The sequence below is a fragment of the Fundulus heteroclitus genome, chromosome 11, assembly GCF_011125445.2.
Source record: "Fundulus heteroclitus isolate FHET01 chromosome 11, MU-UCD_Fhet_4.1, whole genome shotgun sequence".
Taxonomy (NCBI): domain Eukaryota; kingdom Metazoa; phylum Chordata; class Actinopteri; order Cyprinodontiformes; family Fundulidae; genus Fundulus; species Fundulus heteroclitus.
Genome location: NC_046371.1, coordinates 5,002,470 through 5,025,886, shown reverse-complemented (window position 1 = coordinate 5,025,886; position 23,417 = coordinate 5,002,470). Strand labels below are relative to the sequence as shown.

Genomic DNA, 23,417 nt, shown 5'->3' with positions numbered 1-23,417 from the left:
AAGAAAAAAAACTTGGAAGATGTAAAAATTCAAGACGTAATTGAACATTTTCTATAATCAAAAGGAATACATTTGCTGTATTAATCTCATCAGATCTGGATCTCAGCAGGAATTGAAGCATCCGGTAGGGAAATCTCACCTCAGGGTCGCGGATGAGGAAATCTGGATAATAGTTCTTGACAATTTTGAGCCAGCCAGGGATTTTGCTGGGGTCCTGCACACACAGAGGGAGATTAATATTCGACAGCATTACATCAGCTCCGCGTTCTGAGCGGATCCGCCCTGACCTTGCTGATTTTGATCACATCCAGCTCCTTCTGGAGCCGGGCCAGCATGGCGTCATCGTAGCCTCCGGAGCACTTGGTGACGGTGCACCATTTCCTGGAGTCCGGGTCGTAGCAGCCCATCAGAAAGCTGGACATGATGCCCCCTGGTGGGCAGAAGAACAACTGCAACATCAACAACCTTTACATTCCTCCTGGGTTGCGACGTCTCTTCCCACCTGCCGTTTCCCGCTCGCTTCTCTTTTCCTACATTTGTTGTTCCTGCTCTATTAATGTTCCCTTTAAACCCCACGAGACGTTTCATTAGCCCTCTGTTATATAGTTTCCAGCTTTATTTTACACTCATTACCCAGCGCCCTACGCATCTCCATCCCCCCATGTCGCCTGCTGCCGTGGTTTGCCCGGTGGCATCCTCGCCTCATGCATCATGCTGCATCTGCATATTTTTCCCATGTAGAAATCTAGACGCTCATTTGTATTCACAGCGCAGCACGGTGTTGCATTGCTGCCTGCAGAACGCGCCGTCTCTCTAATATGCACTCAGTGATGCAAAATATTTTTTTAAAAATACAGACGTTAAGCACCCTAGAGGAAAGTTCTGATGGGGACGTAATCTGGTTCCTATGTCGACCCGAGTCTGAGAAATGTAGATGATTCAACTTGTAAAGAGCTGAGATATGATAAATGCGACCCGGCCGTACAAACACAGGTCGCATTTGAAAAGATCAGATATGTATCGGATTCAGGACCACATATCCAAGTGGCCTGGGTCGCATTTGAAAAAAATCTGATCTGTGTTGTTCATACTCTGGTATCGAGGTCAGAACTTTCTCCAGATTAATGTTCGTCTGGGGTTCTCTTCTTTTTATGGATTAAGTCGATTGTTTCTCACTGTGATCGTGTTTGTGTGTGAAGCTGAGACGGGATCTAAGTGTTTGATGACAGCCGGATGACTGAGTGTTTTTAACTCTATTTTCTATATAATAAATTAAAACATCAGCCTGTATACATAAATACGTTTTCTTATCAGCTGTATTTCTACGTGCATTCAGCAGGTTTGTTCCTGGAGTTTGATCCTTTGTGAGACAGAACAGCCTCTCCTACTTTCCTACTAATGCCGCTGTCTTTCTGCTCATTTTGAGCTCTCTACATTTCTACCAAAGTTTCAGCTGTTCTAACGGATCTAAAAAGCAGTAAATGTGTGTTTTTGTCCTAGATTTGAGCACACTGCAAAAACAGAACAAAAAATAAGTTAAAACTTTCTTGAAATGAGTGTATTTGTACTTTATTTGAGCAGGTAAATAAGATTATCTGCCAATGAAAAGAGTATTTTTACTCCTAAAATAAGATAATTAGATATCCTGCACTTAAAATAAGATGATGGAGATGAATTGTTCCTATTTTAAGTGCAAAAATCCTATTCCATTGGCAGATTATCTTATTTACCTGCTCAAATAAAGTACAAATACACTCATTTCAAGAAAGTTTTAACTTATTTTTAGTTAAGTTTAGTCTGTTTTTGTAGAGCAGGTAAATAATATCTGCCAATGGATTGAGTATTTTTACCCCTAAAATAAGATAATTACGGTAGATATACTGCACTTGAAATAAGATGGAGATGAGTTGTTCCTGTTTCAAGTGCAAAACTCTTATTCCATTGGCAGATAGTCTTATTTAGCTGCTCAAATCAAGGACAGATACACTAATTTTAAGAAATTTGTACTTATTTTTAGTTCCGTTTTTGAATCCGGTTGAAATGAAGCTCCTCGTCGTCTACCAAATCGATCAGTATTATTGCCGTTGTTGGCATTGTAGTTTGAACTCTTTCTGTCCGACCAGCCGGGAAAACCGTCTCTCTCTAGAAAAACGTGACGTCATTTGAGAAACGCCCCATGCACTGCAAAAATTGACCTAAAAATAAGATTTTTTTTTTCATGAAATGAAACTATTTTTCCTTGATTTGAGCAGGTAAATAAGACTATTTGCCAATGGAATAAGATTTTTGCACTTAAAATAGGAACAACTCAGCTCTGTCATCTTATTTCAAGTGTAGTATATCTAATTATCTTATTTTAGGGGTAATAATACTCATCCCATTGGCAAATAGTCTTATTTACCTGCTCAAATCAAGGGCAAATACATTAATTTCAAGAATATTTTACTTTTTTTTTTAGTTCTCTTTTTGCAGTGTGGAGGGTATGGAGTGAAACCCCGTCAACCAGGGAGGGAGCTCTTGATCCGGACACGATGCAGAAACGTTTTAGAGGAGGAAAAGACTGAGCTACTGGGTCACAATGATGAGTATTTTTGGAGGAGAAAGGACGAAACTGATGCATTTCGTTAGAAACGCACCAACATCACGCTGTGGCGACAGCTTCACTACCAGGAGTAGAAAGAAAACCTAAAACTTCTTCGACTTCCACAGATTTGTGGTCTACTTAGATCTGTAGACCACAAATCTACAGACACACTGCAAAAAGGGAACTAAAAGTGAGTAGAATTTTCTTGAAATTTGTATATTTATCCTTGATTTGAGCAGGTAAATAAGACTATCTGCCAATGCAATGAGTATTTCTACCCCTAAAATAAGATAATTAGACTTTCTGCACTTAAAGTAAGATGATGGAGATGAATTGTTCTTATTTTAAGTGCAGAAATCTTATTCATTTGTCAAATAGTCTGATTTAGCTGCTCAAATCAAGGAAAAATACATTACTTTTTGCAGTGCAGTTGGTAGAGACTTGTTGTTTAAACAGGAAAAAGATCCCAAACACATTGAAACACATTGAGCTCAAACCTGTTCATGACCTGTGCTTGAAAGCTGCATCTACATCAGGTTTAGATCAATGCTGCAGAGAAGAATAATCAAATATCCACCCAGAAGATTGGATGCCAACTAACTTTGCCAACTAGCATTTCAGCTAATTCTACTGAGAACGTACGAATCTCTGCCAGTTCTAGTTTTCAAAATTCATAGAAGCCGTTTCCTGTCTGGTCTATGAAAATAAAAGCCCCACTGTTGATGTGAAACTCCTGAAGACGATGAGGGAAACGTGAGCGAAGAGGAAGAACTCTTTACAGACCGTTGGAGCCTTTCCCGTAGAAGGCGCCGAGCACCACCAGGTCCGCCGTGTCGGCCATCGCCCCCTCGTTCAAATAGTCCTTCTTCACCTTCAGCCAGTGTCGCTTCCCCGGCTCGTAGCTTCCCTGAGACACAGAAGAAGCCCGGCTTGATCATTTCACCTCTTCAGCTACGGTTAAAACCAGAAAATTTAAGCACTCGTCGTTATCGCCGACCGACTGGCTCAACTCTTCCAGTTTCAGGTCACCGAGGATCAGAATAACGACACTAGAACACACTGCAAAAAGGGAACTCAAAGTAAGTACAATTTCCTTGAAATGTGTGTATTTTTCCTTGATTTGAGCAGCTAAATAAGATTATTTGCCAACAGAATAAGATTTTTGCACTTAAAATAAGAACAATTTATCTCCATCATCTTATTTCAAGTGAAGGGTATCTAATTATCTTATTTGAGGGGTAAAAATACTAATTCCATTGGCAAATAGTCTGATTTAGCTGCTCAAATCAAAGAAAAATATAGTGATTTCAAGAAAATTTTACTTACTTTCAGTTCCCTTTTTGCAGTGTACATTTTTACGCTGCGAAACGTGAACGAAAAGGAAAATCTTCAAATGAGTGTATTTGAGCAGGTAAACAAGATTATCTGCCAACGGAATAAGATTTTTGCACTTAAAATAGGAGCAACTCTTCTCCATCGTCCTATTTCAAGTGCAATGCATCTAATTATCTTATTTTAGGGGTCATATCAAGGACAAATACACTCATTTCAAGAAGATTTGAGTTACTTTTAGTTCCCATTTTGCAGCGTAGAGATCGTATTTTACAACTTTCTGCAGGTTCAGAAGTGTGCATAGACTACTGTGCCTTTAAACTATATATGGGAAGTTTATTCGATTCAATTAAATTTAATTTATATAGCGCCAATTCATGAAACATGTCATCTCAATCAGATCATACAGATTGGTCAAAAAAGTTTCCTCTCTAAGGAAACCCGGTAGATTGCATCAAGCCCACACTGCAAAAAGGGAACTAAAAGTAAGTAAAATTTTCTTGAAATGAGTGTATTTTACCTTAATTTGAGCAGATAAATAAGATTATTTGCCAATAAAATGAGTTTTTTGCACTTAAAATAATAACAATTCATCTCCATCATCTTATTTCAAGTGCAGGATATCTAATAATCTTATTTTAGTGGTAAAAATACTCATTCCATTGGCAAATAGTCTTATTTACCTGCTCAAATCAAGGTAAAATACACTAATTTCAAGAAGATTTGGCTTACTTTTAGTTCCCCTTTTGCAGCGTAGAGATCGTATTTTACAACTTTCTGCAGGTTCAGAAGTGTGCATAGACTACTGTGCCTTTAAACTATATATGGGAAGTTTATTCGATTCAATTAAATTTCATTTATATAGCGCCAATTCATGAAACATGTCATCTCAATCAGATTATACAGATTGGTTAAAAAAAAAAAGTCCTCTCTGAGGAAACCCGGTAGAATGCATCAAGCCTACACTGCAAAGAGGGAACTAAAAGAAAATAAAATTTTCAAGAAATTTGTGTATTTTTCATTGATTTGAGCAGGTGAATAAGACTATTTGCCAATGAGATTAGTAGTTCTACCCCTTAAATAAGATAATTAGATACTCTGCACTTAAAAAATGACGATGGAGATGAATTTTTCCTACTTCAAGTGCAAGAATCTTATTCCATTGGCAAATAATCATATTTACCTGCTCAAATCAAGAAATAATGCACTAATTTCAAGAAATATTTACTTAATTTAAGTTCCCTTTTTGCAGTGTAAAGCCGATGATGTCAAGCTTTTGTAATTCACCACATCTGAGCTGATTGGAGGAACGCCTGCGGATCTCAAGGCAACACCTCACTGCTTCCTTGTGTGACATCATGAGAAAAATAAGAGATAAGCCAAAATTTCAGAAAGTTTTTTTTTTTTTTTTTGGACCTCTTCAAGTCTGGTTCATTCTTTCCAGCTTCATGGAGATGCCAAATTAATCTGTTTAAACAATTATACACACATAAACAAGGCGATGTCCAGCCATCGCACCATTCAGGAAGGAGATGAGGTTCTGTGTCTCAGAGGTGTCAAAAAACAAAAAAAAAAACAAAAAAACAGAACAAAAGCTAAATGAATCGTAAAGAGGCTGGAAACCAATCCTGTACGGACTAAGTCTGAAAGCCCAGACGCTCAGAGAGGAAGAAGCAACGTAAAAATATCAGATTAGTCTCAGGGCCGTAGTTGACGGACGGCTCTGGCCACTGACCTTCAGGTCCTTCAGCACCAGGCCTTCCAGTCCCTCCCTGATGACCCGCGTTATCATCTCAGCCAGGTCTGCTGCCCTCTGGAACACACAGAGAGTAAACGTGGGCAGGCCGGTCGGCGCAGGCGGAGCAGAGAGAGGCGCGGCGCGGCACTCACCGTGACGTGCTTCATCTCCGAGAACAGGATCCTGTTGGGGACCTCCACCATGTTGTCATGCAGGAACTTCCTGCGCTCGCAGAGCGGCCTGGAGGACATCGGACCAGCAGACGAGCGTTAGCCAGCTCTGATGCCGCTTTCAGGCGTGCATTTGTGCGTGGGGTGCCCACACTGCAGATACACACTACACTGCAAAAACTGATCTAAAAATAAGTAAAATGTTCTTAAAGATAGTGTATTTGCCCTTGATTTGAACAGGTAAATAAGATTATTTGCCAATGGAATGAGTATTTTGACCCCTAAAATAAGATAATTAGACATCCTGCACTTGAAACAAGACGATGGAGATGAGTTGTTCCTATTTTAAGTGCAAAAATCTTGTTCCATTGGCAAATCATCTTATTTACCTGCTGAAATCAAGGACAAATACACAAATTTTAAGAACATTTTACTTATTTTAAGTTCCGTTTTTGCAGTGTACAAAAAGGGAGCTGAAAATGAGCAAAATTGTCTTGAAAAGAGTCTATTTGTTCTTGATATGAGCAGGTAAATATTATTATCTGCCAATGGAAAGAGTATTTTGATCCCTAAAATAAGATAATTAGACATACTGCACTTGAAATAAGATGATGGAGATGAGTTCAAGTGCAAAAATCTTATTCCACTGGCAGATCAATCAAACTTGCAGCTCAAATCAAGGACAAATACACTCATTTCAAGAACATTTTACTTACTTTTAGTTCCCTTTTTGCAGTGCAGGCCAAGATATTTCCCTCCTCCACCACCACACTGGTGTGACGCCCGCAGGCTTCACTCCTGCACTGCAAAAAGGGAACTAACAGTAAGTAAATTTTTCTTGAAATGTGTGCATTTTTCCTTGATTTGAGCAGGTAAATAAGATTATTTGCCAATGGAAGAAGATTTTTGCACTTAAAATAGGAGCGATGGATCTCCATTGCCTTATTTCAAGTGCAGTATATCTAATTATCTTATTTTAGGGGTAATAATGCTCATTCCATAGGCAAATAGTCTTATTTAGCTGCTCAAATCAAGAAAAAATACACTCATTGCAAACATGTTTTACCTACTTTTAGTTCCATTTTTGCAGTGTAAGTTCCTAAACAGTCCATCTTTGATTATAAAGCATTTTAAATTACCAAAGTACTGTAAAAAAAAAAAAATACACACTTCCTACTTCAAAACTCTCCTGGATTTACAGTTTCTGATTTCTCTGGTCATTTTTTTGGGTCGTTTTAGGTCTTCAGATACAAATGCTAACTTCTAGTAGAAGTAGAGTAGAGAACTGGAGTAAAAAATCTATTTTTATCAAACAGCATGTCATGACCCAGAGAACCTTTTCTGTTTTTAATTTAGGTGTGCGGCTGGACTTGAGTGATGCTGAAACGTGAAATCCCTCATCGTCTGCAGCCTTTTGTCAAACATTAAACAGCTTTATGGGTCAGAACCCACCGGTACGCTGCAAAAACAGAACTAAAAATAAGCAAAATTTTCTTGAAATTAGTGTATTTGTACTTTATTTGAGCAGCTAAATATGATTATATGCCAATGGGGAGAGTAATTTTACCCCTAAAATAAGATAATTAGATAAACTGCACTTGAAATAAGTTGATGGAGATGAGTTGTTCTTATTTTAAGTGCAAACATCTTATTCCATTGGCAGATTATCTTATTTAGCTGCTCAAATAAAGTACAAATACACTCATTTCAAGAAAATTTTGCTTATTTTTTAGTTTAGTTTAGTATGTTTTTGTAGTGTATTAGTAAAGTCGCCCACCTTGACAAAAAACACCTATCTGAAAAAAAACAGTCTGTAAACATGAAAAATGGCTCAGGGGTGAAAGAATAAGTACTTAAAAAATTTGTACTTAATTTAAAAGCATCAATCAGAGCACTAAAAAAAAAAATCAAGCAAAGTTACAGGACAGTAGGGACGTGTATCTTTCACATTTGAACCGGTACTTAACGCCACCCATTCTCTGTACTTTTATTTGTTTATGTAGTAATAGGTTTATTAATAAATAAAATAATAAATAATCTCTACATTTAACATTTATTTCTCAATATATAAACTTGTTTGGATCCACAAATTAATCTCATTAAATAATTTATGAATTTAAAGCTAAATAATATTATCTGCCAATGGGATGAGTATTTGTACCCCTAAAATAGGATAATTAGACTTTCTGCACTTGAAATAAGATGATGGAGATGAGTTCTTCCCATTTTAAGAGAGAAAATCTTACTCCATTGGCAGATCATCTTATTTACCCGCTCAAATAAAGGACAAAAACACTAATTTTAAAAACATTTTACTTATTTTCAGTTCTGCTTTTGCAGTGCAATGAGGCTTAAAGATATACTATGCAACCGGGGTTGATTTTCCAGCGAGGCTCCCCCCAGAGGGCGAAAGTAAAAGTGCACTGTCGTAAAGATGCTCAGCTGTTCTGGTTTCTCCGTCAAGCCAGGCGCGGTTGTTTTGAGCTTAGCAGACAGGCGAACGCAACGAAAAGTCGAAAAAACGGCAGTACAAACATTGACTAACACAGAGAAAGTATGAACATCAGGGTTTCCTGCAGCGCTATCTTGGCGAGGCAGCGGGCGCCGCGCCGCCTCGCCAGTTTTATTATTATTATTATTATTATTATTTATTTTATTTTTTTTATGTTGGCGAGACGCTACCGCCACCGCCTCGCCAAGCCGCAGCCGCCGCCTCGCCAACATAAAAAAAAAAAAAAGATTATAATAATAATAATAAAAATCGATATGCTTGCATGTTTATTTGACGTTAACACGCGGTTCTTTGTTGTTGCTTTCGCGCGTGCATATAGTGAATGGCAGGGCAAAAACACATGGAGTTCTCTCCGTAAAGTGAGACTTCTGTGTGTGCGGGCCGAGGGCTCCTGCAATTGCAAGTGCGGTATTTCCCCCACAGACCACCAGGGCGGCCGAGAAAACCTTTGTTCGACCTGAAATGACTCATTTAATCATCCAAATCGGTATGGAACACATTAATTAACTGAAAAATGTTGTATAGTATGCCTTTAACTTCTTAACATATTTCTTTCCCTTTCTCCAACATGCAAAGTAAGAAAATACACCATTTCAGAGCTGCCGCTATGCGCTTAGTCATAAAAAAGAAAAATAATATTTCATCCACGGGTATAAAAAGCCTCTCCTACGACACATCTAGACAAAAATAACTGTTTTTATTCACTTAAATGCTTAATAGTTTTATGGCAAAGGGCAGAAAGTAAATATTACCTCTCCATCAGACTCACGCCGTTGAAGTAGATGCAGTCGAACACGAAAAGGCAAACGTTGGCATCTTGAAAGGCGGCTTTCTGAGGAGAGAGACAGAGGAGTTGGAAGTTTTACCCTGACGACTGAATCAGTGAAGAAGAGAAACGCAGCGGAGGGGGGGGGGGGTTGTTACCTTGTGGACCCCCAGGGTCCCGAACGGCAGCGGTTTGCTGGTCTTCGTGTCAATCAGGAGGACTTCAGCGTCCAGAATCATGCTGTGGCCGCCGGGGAACGCCTGAGGGATGTACTCTTTGAAGTGGGCCACCTGCAGCGCACAGCGACGCGTCTTTTACTGCCGGTAAAAACTTAAAACTCCTAAACGTCCGTTTTAGAAAACGTTTCCACAGGCGGGTTTGGATAATAAACATGGCAGATCCCAGATGATACGACAACCGTTTGTTTTTCCGGCTCTTTAGGGAGAATACTTGGTTTATATGGAGCACAGATAAGCACAGATTCTCCCCCCTCCCCCACCTCATGCTGCACACTGCCTGTTAACTGGCTGAAATAAGGCAACTATGCTTTTCCCTCTACAGAAAAATACAATTTGCTGTTTGCGTTCATTTTTTGTTGTTGTCCCAGACCAACACGACAGCTAACAAACTAACAGAGAGCCACAAAAATAATAAATAAATAAATGTCAAACATAACCCTTTTAACTCTAACCAACCAGTTATTCCAAAAAAAAGTAAAAACAAAACAACTGGACTTGTTTTCCGTAGTGAAGACGTTTCGCTTCCTCTCCAGGAAGCTTTCTCAATTGTTTTTTACTTTTTTTTGGAATGACCATGACCTGGATGACTGAGAATCTTCACCAGCAACCAACCAGTTAGCAGCTGTAGAGATGATTTTTGCTTTTTTTTTTTTTTTTTTTTTAAATAAAACCAATTTAATCAATTTGGATGTTCTGGTTACAATATTTTTGTTAAACTTGTTCAAAAATCAAAAATCTAAACATAAATAAATAAAAATGCCGAATCTAAACCTCCTTCTCTCATTGGGAATAATACCGCCCCCCTCTACATCATTACTGTTCATCAGAATAATTTAAAAACTACAGGAAACTGTTAGTAATCACACTTCCAGTCTCACCCCCACTTCATTCTAGCCTTTCATTAACGCAAACGGACTAATTACAGAGCCTAAGAAGTTTAATAAGCTGGGATGATGGGCTGGATTGGTGAAGGGTTTGCAGAGAACTCAAAGTTCTTCTTTTCACTACACTTCCAATACGCTTTTAATCCACACAGCAGCGCCATCTAGTGGACCCAAAACACACAAGCATGAGGAATAACCGGTTACCTCTGCACGTTTAGTTATTGTGGCGTCACGCTATGAAAGCAAAGACAGGAGGGGAAAATTATAATAATCGTGGCAGGAAATGACTGAACCACCTGCTTTGTTAACAACTTAGAACAAGGGTGTCCAAACTTTTCATCACATGGGCCAAAACGATGGAAATAAAAAACAAAAATTCCAACAAAAAAGTTTGATTTTTCCCATTAAAATCTCCACAAACTATGATAATGCATTATTTAATTAAATTGAGATTTTTTTTTTTTGTCTATTCTCTGCAATAGGAAGAGGACCTGAGTCCGTCTTTCTTTGAAAACAGTCGCTGTATTCAGCCCAATTTTAATAAATTAATTAAAAGTAGATTTTTGGTGGACTAAAGTCTGCATTTGAATAAAAGTCATTGAACAAAAGTCCCGTTTACGCTAAGAAATTAAAATATATACTTTGTGCACTGCAAAAAGGGAACTCAAAGTAAGTAAAATTTTCTTGAAATTCGTGTATTTTTCCTTGATTTGAGCAGTTTATAAGACTATTTGCCAATGGAATAACATTTTTGCACTTAAAATAAGAACAATTCATCTCCACTGTCTTATTTCAAGTGCAGGATATCTAATTATCTTATTTTAGGGGTAAAAATACTCATGCCATTGGCAAATAGTCTTATTTAGCTGCTTAAATAAAAGAAAAATACACTAATTTTAAGAAAATTCTACTTAATTTTAGTTCCTTTTTGCAGTGTGTTGTACCTAACATTCTCAATTGTGAGAAAATGTTAACTTACCTCTAACAGTTTTGCCCTAATCAAGAATAAAAAGTCTCCATCTGCATTACTCAGATGCGCTGGTGCATCAAATAATTGTTGAATTGCAGTTATGGGCCACATAAAAACCAGCCCAGGGGCCGTAAATGGCCCCCGGGCCACAGTTTGGGCCTTAGAAGCTGCTGATCTTGCAGACAACAGACCTAAAAACGTTCCTCTGAGACGTGAAACGTAGACTACACGCTAAAGGTGTTTGCTCTGATGTGACACGGACCTTGTGGGGCAGCACCGGCTTGAGGCTGCGGCTGAAGTAGCTGAAGGTGTTGCCGTTCTTGTGGACCTGAACTCGCTCGCCGTCGTACTTGATCTCGGAGTACATGCCGTTGGGACATTTCTTCATGGCGTACTCGATGGATTTACACGCCTCCGCCTGAAAAAGCACGGAGGAGAAACAAAGCTCAGGAAAGAATCAAATGCTCTCTGCAACCATTTCCATCAGAGTAAAGCGACGGGGACGACAAACGAGCTTTGGTCGTGTTTTGTTGGGATTTTTTTATTTCTCCAAAGATATTTACTAGAACAAGAGAAGAAGACAGACAATCAAAGATGTACAAAGAATTGTACGACAAAACGGAGCATGCAAAGATCATTTACATCAAAAATTAACTTGAGTATAGGCACTTTGATTGCCTTTTGATATTTTTGGACTAGACATTAGTTACAAATACCTTTTTAATCTGATTTTTAAATCACAAGGAGTCCATCGTTTGGTTCAACCTGCTGTTTTTGTTTTTTTGCAGCTCCCATATGATGAAAAAAAAAGTATAGGGGGAGAGAAAGGCATAAATACACTGTAAAAAGGGAACTAAAAGTAAGTAAAGTTTTCTTAAAATATGTATATTTTTCCTTGATTTGAGCAGCTAAATAAGACTATTTGCCAATGGAATGAGAATTTCTACCCCTAAAATAAGATAAGTAGATATCCTGCACTTGAAATAAGATGATGGAGATGAATTGTTCTTATTTTAGGTGCAAAAATATTATTCCATTGGCAAATAATCTTAATTTACCAGCTCAAATAAACAAAAAATACAATAATTTCAAGATGATTTTACTCACTTTTAGTTCCCTTTTTGCAGTGTAGAGGAAGGATGTGTTGAAAATACAATTTCCGTTTCTTCCGTATGTCTTTAAATGTGGATTACTGGAATCTCACTGAGAAAGTGATTCTTTTCATCACAAATATGTTGCAGAGGATATCAAAGAATTCACTTATACTTTGTAGTATTGATACTAAAAAGCTGTATCCAGATACAAGACCAAATTGGCATAGTACTGATGCTAAATATTTTAGCATACGAGAAAAAAAGGGAAACCCAAAAATCTTGGAAAACAGAGTTTTAAAGTGACGGCAACAAAGTCAAGCAGCAAACTTGGTCAAACATCTCAAGGACCGACGCCCACGCCTTCCTGATGAATTCTGACTGGGTAGTTATTAAAGTTCCCATTCATTATTTATTAAGTCCGTATTTATGTGTGATTAGCTGTGGCTAATATAATATATTTGGGTTATTTATTTAGCATCTATTTAACTAGCATCTATGATTCTGTTGAGAAACCGTATTCCATGTTGAGATTGAAAGGGGTGAGTTTTATATTCTTATAAGAATAATAAATAATTAAGATGTTAATAAATAAATAAGAATATTTCCCCAGTGTACACTGCAAAAAGTAAAATTTTCTTAAAATGTGTCTAAATATCCTTGATTTCAGCAGCAACTGCCAATGGAATCAGATTTATGCCCTTAAAATAGGAACAACTCATCTCAAACATCTTAGTTCAAGTGCAGTATATCTAAATGTCTTATTTCAGGGATTAAAATACTCAAATTAAGGGCAAATACACTAGTTTCAAGACGTTTTTACCTACTTTTAGTCCCTTTTTGCAGTGTATGACCTGAGGAGGACCGAGCTGTGATAAAACAGGAAGCTGCAGGTCGGACTCACCAGCATGGGCTGGACGGGCGTCATGAGCGACGCCTCTATGGTGAGCAGCTTTCTGGGTCCGGAGCCGTTCGACGCCTCCTGCTGGTTTCTCAGAACCCTCTCGATCACGTCACCCAGGTTACGGGAGGCCTTGAACGCATCGTAGGCGTTTCCATCAACGGCGTCCAAGCTGAACGGAGACGCAGCAGCACAGGGCGAGCGGTTTAGAAACAAACCTGCGCGTGTCGACAGAACCCAGGAGAGCACACCGAGGCAGACGCTTACACGTGTTTGGCGCCGGCGTTCATCTTCAAGTCGTGCTTGATCAGCCTGATGATGCATTTCAGGTCATTGCTGGTGCATCTGAGAACAACAAGCAGCAGATTAAAACTGAAGGTAGGTTAAACAAGCTCTGCGTTTTAGAAGGCAGATGAGAGTTTGCAAACTAGATACGCCGTCCTGTGCGCTCATTGGCGAGCCTGTAAAGACACGCAACGACTCTTAAAAACACGTTTATCTTCAGCTGCATTATTCTCAGCAGAAACAAAGCATCTTATAAAAAAACAATCTTTTTACAGGGCGCAGGAAACTGAGCGCGTTACTTTTTGGCGATGCTCTCCAGCTCGCTCTGCTGCTCGTCCTCCTTGGTGAGCTGGGCCAGGCGGGTCAAGGACGCGTCTACTTCCTGGATTGTTAGGAGGCTTTTGGCAGCGGGGGGGAAAGCTTTACTCTCCTCAAAGAACATCCTCACGGTCTCGGACACGTCGCCCTTCAGGGAACAAAAAAATAAATAAAAACAGAAACAGAAGAATGAGAGCTTTAAATTCATAGGAGTGCACCGGTATAAATATCAGTTTATATTTTTTAGCTATGGCCGATAACCCATATTTACCGATATGTTGGTCCCTACACTTTACGCTGCAAAAATGGAATTAAAATTAAATAAAATTTTCCTGAAATTAGTGCATTTTTCCTTGATTTGAAGAGGTAAGTAAGATTATCTGCCAACAGAATAAGATTTTTGCACTTAAAATAGGAACAACTAACCTCAATCTTACTTCAAGTATCTAATTATCTTATTTTAGGAGTAAAAATCCTCATTCCGTTGGCAGATCAACACATGGCCAAACAAATCCCACATGGTCAGCCCCCCACACCCCAACACACACTTAGCAGGATATAAATACACATTGGTTATTAATATCCACCAGTTTTACTAGAGGAACTGATACCAATGTGCTAAAAAAAAACAACTAAAACGGGCCAATACTGATGATGCAAACAGTCAAAAGTGTTCGCTTTGGCTCTTCAAAACAACTATTGAGCATTTTTATCATGGACAAACCTCACAAACACCTACAGGTGCTTACAGACTCACTTCTATACAGAAAAACCCTATTATTATCTTCAGCTGTCACTTTATACATGTGTTAAATAATCCTGTATATTGTTCAGTGATGGTACACTGCAAAAACGGATCTAAAAATAAGTAAAATGTTCTTAAAGTTAGTGTATTTGTGCTTGATTTGAGCGTGTAAATAAGATTATTTGCCAATGGAATGAGTATTTTGACCCCTAATATAAGATAATTAGACATCCTGCACTTGAAATAAGATGATGGAGATGAATTGTTCCTATTTTAAGGTCAAAAATCTTGTTCCATTGGCAAATCATCTTATTTACCTGCTCAAATCAAGGACAAATACATATTTTAAAAATATTTTACTTATTTTAAGTTCTGTTTTTGCAGTGTATCAAGATATTGGTTGTTTGTATCTGTAATACTTTATCAGCTGGTTACACTGTTCTTTTATCTCTCTTTGCAGGTGAAGAAGCAGACTCAGAGGTTGTTATATTGCTCTCTCCATTTCCTCTCCTCTTTCTCCTTTTCTCCCATGTAGCATTTTGTCTCATCTGTTTCACCTTTCTTTCTCTTCCACCTTCCCGTTTCAGTGTCCATTGAACGTAAAATAGTCCCAAAATAAAATTTAATTAAGCTTTATGCATATATAAATCAAGCGGAGCTCTATGGAGAAAGCAGTAAGGCTCCAATTGTGAAAGTAAAAATCTGTTGGCCTCTTTTTGGTATTAAGACAACAATTCTTAAGGCTACACTGCCAGACAGGACACGTTAAAAAAAACGTGAAGGCACATTGTCCTAAAAACAACGAGGATTTCTTTAAAGCAGTGTTTTCCTACCCTGGTCCTCTAAAGCTCACTGTGCGGCATTCTTTAGATGTTTCTCTGCTTCAAAGCGCCTGATTCAGATGTTTGCAGTTCAGGAAAAGCCTGTTAATCAGCCCCAGGTGTGCTGAAGCAGGGAAACATCCGGGGTTAAATAACCACCTTTTAAAGGGTTTTATACAAGCATCACGGTCATGAAAATGGGCTAAAAGCCTAATATTATGTTCTGATTCGTCTTCGCTCGCTGGTGGACAACCGACCTGCTCCAGATCTCGCACCATGTCGTCCTGGTTGGACCTGAATATGCGGCTGAAGAGTTTTACTATCTGCTTGTCGTTCAGGTTGTAGACACTTTTAACCACTCCTGGCAGGAGCAGTTTCACCGTCAGGTAAAGATCTCCGTGGAACTTATCTGAGGCGGGAAGAGAGTAAAAAAAAAAAAAGAATGGTTGGAAAAAACCAAGAACGGGCTGAAATGTCACAAAACAAAAAGAAACTGAAGGCCAACCTCCCGCCGTGCCCTTCCTCAGGAACTTCTCTATGATCTGCGTCTTGCTGTTGTAGCTGTTGTTCTCGGCCACCATCGCACAAAGCTTGCGAAACTCCCTGAAGAGGCAGTCCTTGTGCTGAGGGTCGCAGAGCTGCGTGGACAGGGCGCTGCCGGCGCCGGGCTTGGCCGGGGGGGACGCCGAGGGTCCTGGGCTGCTGGAGCTGCCGGCCTTCGCAGCTGAAGAGACGGGAAAAAATAATTATTTCCACGCTTTGCATCTCTGCAGAATCTGAAAAACTACATTCATGTGATAAAAAAGAACCTCCTGCACTGCAAAAACAAACCTAAAAATAAGTCAGATTGCCTTGAACTTAGTGTATTTGTCCTTGATTTGAGCAGGTAAATAAGATTATCTGCCAATGGAATGAGTATTTTGACCCCTAAAATAAGATAATTAGATGACGCCCGTCCAGCCGATGCTGGTGAGTCTGACCTGCAGCTTCCTGTTATATCAGTCCTCCTCAGGTCATACACTGCAAAAAGGGACTAAAAGTAGGTAAAAAGTTCTTGAAAAGAGTGTATTTGCCCTTGATTTGAGTATTTTTATTCCAGAAATAAGACATTTAGATATACTGCACTTGAAATAGGATGATTGAGATGAGTTGTTCCTATTTTAAGTGCATAAATCTTATTCCATTGGCAAATCGTCTGATTTGCATGCTCAAATCACAGACAAATACAATAATTTTAAGAAAATTCAACTCATTTTTAGTTCCGTTTTTGCAGTGTGGCCATGCACTGCAAAAACGGAACTAAAAATAAGTAACATTTTCTTTAAACGAGTGTATTTGTCCTTGATTTGAGCAGGTAAAAAAAGTGATTTGCCAATGGAATAAGATTGATGCACTTAAAATAGGAACAATTCATCTCAATCATCTTATTTCAAGTGCATTATATCTAATTATCTTATTTTAGGGGTCAAAATACTCATTCCATTGGCAGATAATCTTATTTACCGGCTCAAATCAAGGACGAATACACTAACTTTAAGAACATTTTACTTGTTTTTAGATCCGTTTTTGCAGTGTGATGTTTAAATGCCATGTGGATATTTATATGTAAGTTAAACCATATAAGTGTGGTTTTATCGCTGTCCTGCAATAAAACACTAAAGCTGTGGGAAAAGTTGACAGCAGGGTCCGAAATTAACTCGCCAGACGCCAAATACGAGTCATTATTCTATTTGGAGAGTACATTTCATAGAGCTAGCTGCCACATGGTGAGTAAATGCACCAAATTAATCGTGTTTTTCAGTCGTCATCTGGGTGGATGCTTCTTTATGTTCCTCTACTTTCAGGCCTCTGCCGTCTCTTTGTGTTGGTTAAAAGTCTTGCAGCAGCATTCTGCACTAACTGCAGACGGCCGAGATCTTTCTTAGTCAAACGTATAAAAAGAGTGTTACAATCATCAAGACGTGATGAAATAAAAGCATGAATAATCATCTCTGATTCAGCCTTTGACACCAAAGTTCAAATCTTAGTTCGACCCATTCCAGCTGTTTGTGGAGAAGAAAAGGTCTTTTCAGAAACAGTCTCTCTTTATCTAATTATCTTATGTTAGGGGTCAAAATCCTCATTCCTTTGGCATATTGTCTTATTTATCTGCTCAAATAAAGGACAAATGCACTCATTTAAAAAAAAATTGACTTATTTTTCCATTCTGTTTTTGCAGTGTTTGTAAAAAGACAGCTTTTGATCAGAAAGTCAATGAAAGGTTGCTGGTATGAATGAGAGAAGAGCAAAGCTGAGGTTCAAGTAGAGTTGTGCCGTAATCCCAAATCCTTAGCGCTTCAACTTTATAACATCATGTTTGCAGCAATGCTTTATATATACTTTTTATTTTAATAAACTCAAACTTCTAAAGTGCATAATCAGAGAAATATAGTTTTGCTGGCCTCTGGATGAATGATTTTAGATAGCGGCAGTGCAGAGTCATACCAATCCAGAGCAAACGGATTTACCTGTAAAGCCGGAGAACTTCCTCGGCGCGTTGACAGACGGGTCAGCAGGGGGCGCCATAAGCTGACCAGAGGTGTTCAACTTGGACTGGACCTTCTTTTTCGGACTTGCGTTGACTTTGGCCATCAGGTCTAAGAGACAGGAGGTAAATACACTGAGCTATATAATACACTGGAGTGCTGATTTTGCCAAAAAACTGAAGTCACTGGCCGCCATCTTGCTACTCCCTACTCTCACAGAACCCTATAGGATTTGGTTGCAACAACAAGCAGTTTTCTGGCTGAGTCAGTGGATGTACTAAAACTATCAACTACTAGGAAATTAGGTGCTGAAATATTTTACATGTTATTTATATTAAATAAATATATATATATATATATATATATATATATATATATATATATATATATATATATATATGTAAATATATGTCTTTGTATATTGTTATTTATATATTTATAAATGTTATATATATATATTTAAATAGATAAAATGCAAAATATTTCAGCACATGACTTTCTCAGTACTTGATAGTTTTAGAACATAACATAAAAGTATATGGCATTTGACATTTTAAAAGGTTTAAGCCCCCCTGAACATGAGAAAATCCTCGTTATTCGATGCTGTAGCGCACATATTCCCTAGTTATTGGGGGGAAATAGGGAGTACCAATATGGCGGCTGGTGGCTTCAAAGCGACTCGTTCAAACAGACAGTGATTAGCACTCCAGTGTATTATATAGCTCAGTGGGTAAATAGGTCACTGAAGCCAGAAACTACGTTGAAATGAGCCTTTGTCGCCGTTCTGATGCTCATTCCTCTCACCTTCCTAATATTAACCTTTAGAAACATTATGAAACCAAACTTTATCTAATTTTAACCACAGTCTATGTATAAAGAGATGATTTCAGAGGTAAACCAGGTGTGGATGACGCTGTTCTGCACTGATAAAGCCGTGGATCCGTAGATTGGAGCTTTAACGAATACCTGAGACGTGTTTATTAATGAGATCCTTGTCCTCGTCCTGCAGCTCCTCCCAGCCCTCCAGCTCCGTCAGGTCCTCGATCTTCTTCGTCGTGGCCCTGGCCCTCTCCAGCTTCTCAAATATGCACTTCACGTGATACCACTCCTTCATCTCCCCGGCCGACTCGCTGAAGGGGTTCGGCACGACTTTCCCAATGCGCACGATGCCCTTCTGGATCTTGTCCTTGCACTTCTTGCACCCCGCGGTGCCGCGCTTGGCGTATTCCACCAGGAACCGTTGTTCCGACATGTCTGACGGCTCAGAAAAGCACCGGCGGAGCGAGACCCGGGAGGCGTGTCTTTGGAGAAAATCGCGTTTAGAGGACGCCGAGGAGAACCGGCAGATTTCCCCTGAGGACTTTGTGCTAGCAGGCGAGGGTTGCTGCTTGGAGCAGGAAGAAAAAAGCAATGCTCTGCAAAACTTCGAGGGCTGCTGACATCCGAACGGTTTGGCAAAAGGTTGTCGGTGCGCAGTGACAGTGTGACGAAGCAGCAGAAGAAGATGTCTCTGCATGTAGTTGTGACTGCGGGGAAGTCAGAGCCTAAAACAGGAGAGAGGAATAACGGTGAGGGTGTTACTGACAGTCTGCTCTGATTCTGAACATGAGGAACACCTGGAAACTGGAAGCTGCAAAAAGAAACTAAATTAGCATCGACACGGACTGAGAAGGTATGGACCCAGAAACAAAGATACCCAGCTCTAAGATCGTTACCTTCAAGCTCGACGGACATTTTCTGCAGCTTAAAATCAACAAGCAGAAGCTTTTCTAGCGCGAGGCTTCACAGCGGGACGAGAAAAAGATCGAGGCGTTTGGTCAGAGTGAAGCTTTCAAAACTAACACAACTAGGGCCGCACAATTCATCGCATTTGCAATCTAATCGCAATTTTTAAAAAAAAACATTTTCCAAATCGCAGAGGTCTGCAATTTTCGGCTCTGTCACAATTAAACGGATCAGACGCATTTTAGGTGTCGGTAAAATGTTTAAAGTGGTTTCTTTCACAGGGAAGAGAGTCAAAGCAGAGAGATAATCTAATTCTATTTATATAATCATATTTTTTTACCAGAAATGTTCAGGAATCTCACCACAACATTATGTAGTGGTGTCCAACTCAACGAGCTGTTCTCTTTAATAATAATATTCAGATTAATAAACAGTTAAATTTTTTTAAATTTTAAATTGTCCTTGTTCAAACATTTTTATCTACAGGCCCTTTTTGTTGCTTATGGTTAAAGCAGAAAAAAAGTCTAAATGAAATGGCAATTATGCTTGACCTAAGTTGTATCACAATTTAGATTTTTGGCAAAACCGTACAGCCCTACCAACAACACCTTTCAAACATTTTGGTGCCAGAATCGTGATAAGGGGTCGTTTTGCGCTTCCTCCCAACTCTCCGTAGAAATTGGGGCAATTTAGATTTGTTTTTTCATTATTTGCATTGTGCCTCCTTCTTTTGTCCAATTTACTCTTCTGTGTATGACTGAGGTTGTGTGTGGAATGGATGTGTAGACAGTATATCAATTAGCAATTGTTAATTTGTGCAATAATTTAATGGCAAAGGAATGCTAGGAATAACACTATATTACAAGAACCAGGCTTGCAAATTCTGATTATTGATAATATAGTTGGTGTCTTGGATGGACATTTACTGCCCTCAACGTCCGCACTGGATGTACGTATTGAGTTGTTGAGTTTCTACAGATAAAAAAAAAAGTGTTGGGAAAATTTTAATGAAGGCAAATCTGAGAAATTTGATTTATTTGTTGCAATATCCATCAAAGGTTTCACAGTTACATGTTTTCTTGATATCATGCAGCCCTAACAAAGATTAATTTGATATAATTCTTGATTTTTATCACTACTTATTAGCAGTATTATTTTATTTTCAAGAAATTTGTATTTTTATTAAGCTGACCCTTTGTTTTTTCCACCATTTTTTAATATTTGCATATTTTTCTTTTCTCAAACTACAAACAGTCCAACAAGTCCAAAGTCAAATTACTGGTTTAAGAACATCACTGATTGGAAATGATTAACCAATACATATCTTTGTTTCTTTTTAAACAAATAAACATAAATGGATTGTTTTTACATTGTTAATCATACTGGAGTTTTTCCCTTTAAATCTATTAATTAAGTTAAATTGGACTTTAGTATGGCAAAAGTCTTTGTTTACGTTTATTTTTGTTTTGTATTTTTAGCCATTTTTGGCTGTTAGAACAAACAATAAAACTGCGTTTTGCTTTTGGATGAAACTAACCCCGTTAGATAAATAGAAATACGTGCTAGATTATTTGCTTAAGTAGACGTTTAAATAATGACACATAACATAACTTTCATAAAAAAGGTAAAGGTTCTGGTCACAGATTAATCAAGATAAAAAATTTCTTGCACAAAAATTCAGAACAAATGTTAACATCACAATGATGTTACAGTTAATCAAATTTAAAAAAACACAAAAACATTAATGTAAACATGCACTTGGTCGTATTTGTGTGGTCACCATCTTCTGTTCTCTAAACGGAAACTTTTAAATGGAAGATAAAAGTCAACTGGATGCCACAAAGACAACTGAATGTAAGCATTAGCTAAACATTTTCCTCTACTTATTACATCCGACGTGTCAAACTAAATAACACACAGAACTGGTGAAATATCTAATAACATTTAGCCGATATGCACTCTTAAATATTTCCACTGTACCGTTTAGAGGCGATGTAAAAAAGAGATAATGCAAAAAAAAAAAACTGCTACCTCCTCATTGTTTTGTTAGCAAACAGCTAACTGCCCCGTGTCACAGAAAAAGTAGATTAACTTTATGGTTACGAATACTTCCGGGTTAGATTTACAATATAAAAGCTTGTTTGCCAATGTTAGAATTAGCTCGTTTGTGTGTTTAAATATGCCGCTACATATGTGTTACGTATTAATAACAATTTTTTCCTAATATCATACACCTGAAAAACCCAACAGACAGCGAGAGTCGAGGAATTTATTTTAAAACGGACGTTAGCCAGTAGTTTTATTTTGACGGGATACGTATCCGTGTTCCGGTACGCCGCTGCGTAACTTGATGACGTTGAAGCAACACGGCGCTGCGGCGCTTTTCATTTTAACCCAGGAACTGACCCATACCGCCATCTGCTGCAGCGGAGAAAATACACAATTCACAATGCAGAAGATAAGGCTAAAACAAACAATAATTAAATAAAAATAAATAAATAAGAATAATAAATGATCAAAAATGTCAAACTCTGTGTCCCTTTGTAGTAGCTATGGGTGTTTTAAACACGGACAAATTGCAAATCTGATTGATCAATTAATGAGACCAGTCAACATTAATAGAAACAAATAAAGGACTACATTTCAGTTCAATCTGCAAATAATGTTTACACTGCTTTATATGGGCTCTCAAATATGAATAGCAAAAACCTTAAGTGAGAAAAATACATGGAAAACTGATAGGTGTTTTTCAAATAATTTATAATATTTCACAGTTATTTGGTTTTTGGTTTACTATTATTATTATCATTATTACTATTTTACTGTATTCTATCTCATTTAAATCATTCTATACTGAGATTATATTTCCTTCTTCATGACATTCTAATGTTTCACTACGATTCTCTGAAAATAAAAGACTGATATTCTGAGTTAATTTGTTTTGTAATATCAAAACCCTTATGATCTTTAGCAATAGCTGTTTTTTTATGTTAACATTGACACGTGTGCTCAAAAGTTGCTCAATAACTGATTTTATCAAATTTAAATATCAAATTGGCAAGAATGCGTTATTTACAATAAAAAATATTAAAACATCTTTATCTTTATTTTTGATTTTGCATATAATGTCTTCGGAGTTTTAAAGCAGCTGAGTAGTATAAAACTGATGGCTTTGATATATGGAATCAGTTAAATTGTATTCTTCGGGTATCTGCGCATGGCACATTGATGGGGCTGAAGTGGCAGTGGTAGATTTGTTCCACGTAAAAACTAAAAAAAAGGGTTATGGCTGACTTTTTGCAGATAGCTATACAGGAACCAAGCGTATCCCACTGAGCTATATATTACAGCTCAGTGGTGTATCCATGTCTTTGATGATGCATGCTTCTGTAATAATAATGTTTTTGTGTTGTAAAGTGCCTTGAGATGACACGCATCACGAATTTGCGCTATATAAATACATTTAAATTTAATTTAATTGTTGCTTTAAAAAATTTACTCGGGAATCAGTGATCATGACACAACATGCACTTTGAGACAATCAAATGGTACAAAATAAAACAAACATAAAATACACAGCGGTTCCCCTTGACCTTAAACGTTTCCCACAGCAACTTAACGCAACCACAGCCTCCCAGCCGTTTGTAAACACGGCAAAAGCGTTCCAGCTACGTAAATTGCGTATCTTAATCCGTCGTTAAGAGCCAGGCGTACGTCTTCAAACGTACGTCGTGTTTGAGAATAACGTGAACGCGACGCTTCTGTCCTGCGCTGCGACGCTCACTCTCTCTCTCTCTCTCTCGCGCGCGCG

General features: G+C 38.2%; 1 protein-coding gene across 2 annotated transcripts in view; it reads right to left on the bottom strand.

Annotated features, from left to right (window-relative positions):
* Positions 1 to 21,704, bottom strand: part of lig3 (ligase III, DNA, ATP-dependent) — a 34,071-nt gene extending 12,367 nt beyond the window's left edge. The window contains exons 1-16 of one of the 2 annotated variants that reach the window (XM_036142770.1): positions 21,587 to 21,704; positions 18,848 to 19,425; positions 17,864 to 17,992; positions 15,862 to 16,080; positions 15,614 to 15,765; positions 13,772 to 13,938; positions 13,455 to 13,532; positions 13,191 to 13,359; positions 11,458 to 11,613; positions 9,261 to 9,392; positions 9,089 to 9,168; positions 5,807 to 5,894; positions 5,652 to 5,729; positions 3,368 to 3,491; positions 288 to 430; positions 140 to 214 (exon numbers count right to left, since the gene is read on the bottom strand). In XM_036142770.1, the coding sequence (XP_035998663.1) occupies positions 140 to 214; positions 288 to 430; positions 3,368 to 3,491; positions 5,652 to 5,729; positions 5,807 to 5,894; positions 9,089 to 9,168; positions 9,261 to 9,392; positions 11,458 to 11,613; positions 13,191 to 13,359; positions 13,455 to 13,532; positions 13,772 to 13,938; positions 15,614 to 15,765; positions 15,862 to 16,080; positions 17,864 to 17,992; positions 18,848 to 19,397 (2,340 nt within the window). In that variant the 5' untranslated portion in view covers positions 19,398 to 19,425; positions 21,587 to 21,704. The remainder of the gene's footprint in view (positions 1 to 139; positions 215 to 287; positions 431 to 3,367; positions 3,492 to 5,651; positions 5,730 to 5,806; positions 5,895 to 9,088; positions 9,169 to 9,260; positions 9,393 to 11,457; positions 11,614 to 13,190; positions 13,360 to 13,454; positions 13,533 to 13,771; positions 13,939 to 15,613; positions 15,766 to 15,861; positions 16,081 to 17,863; positions 17,993 to 18,847; positions 19,426 to 21,586) is intronic. The other variant, XM_036142771.1, reaches the window with a different exon arrangement.
* Between the last annotated feature and the right edge of the window lie 1,713 nt (positions 21,705 to 23,417).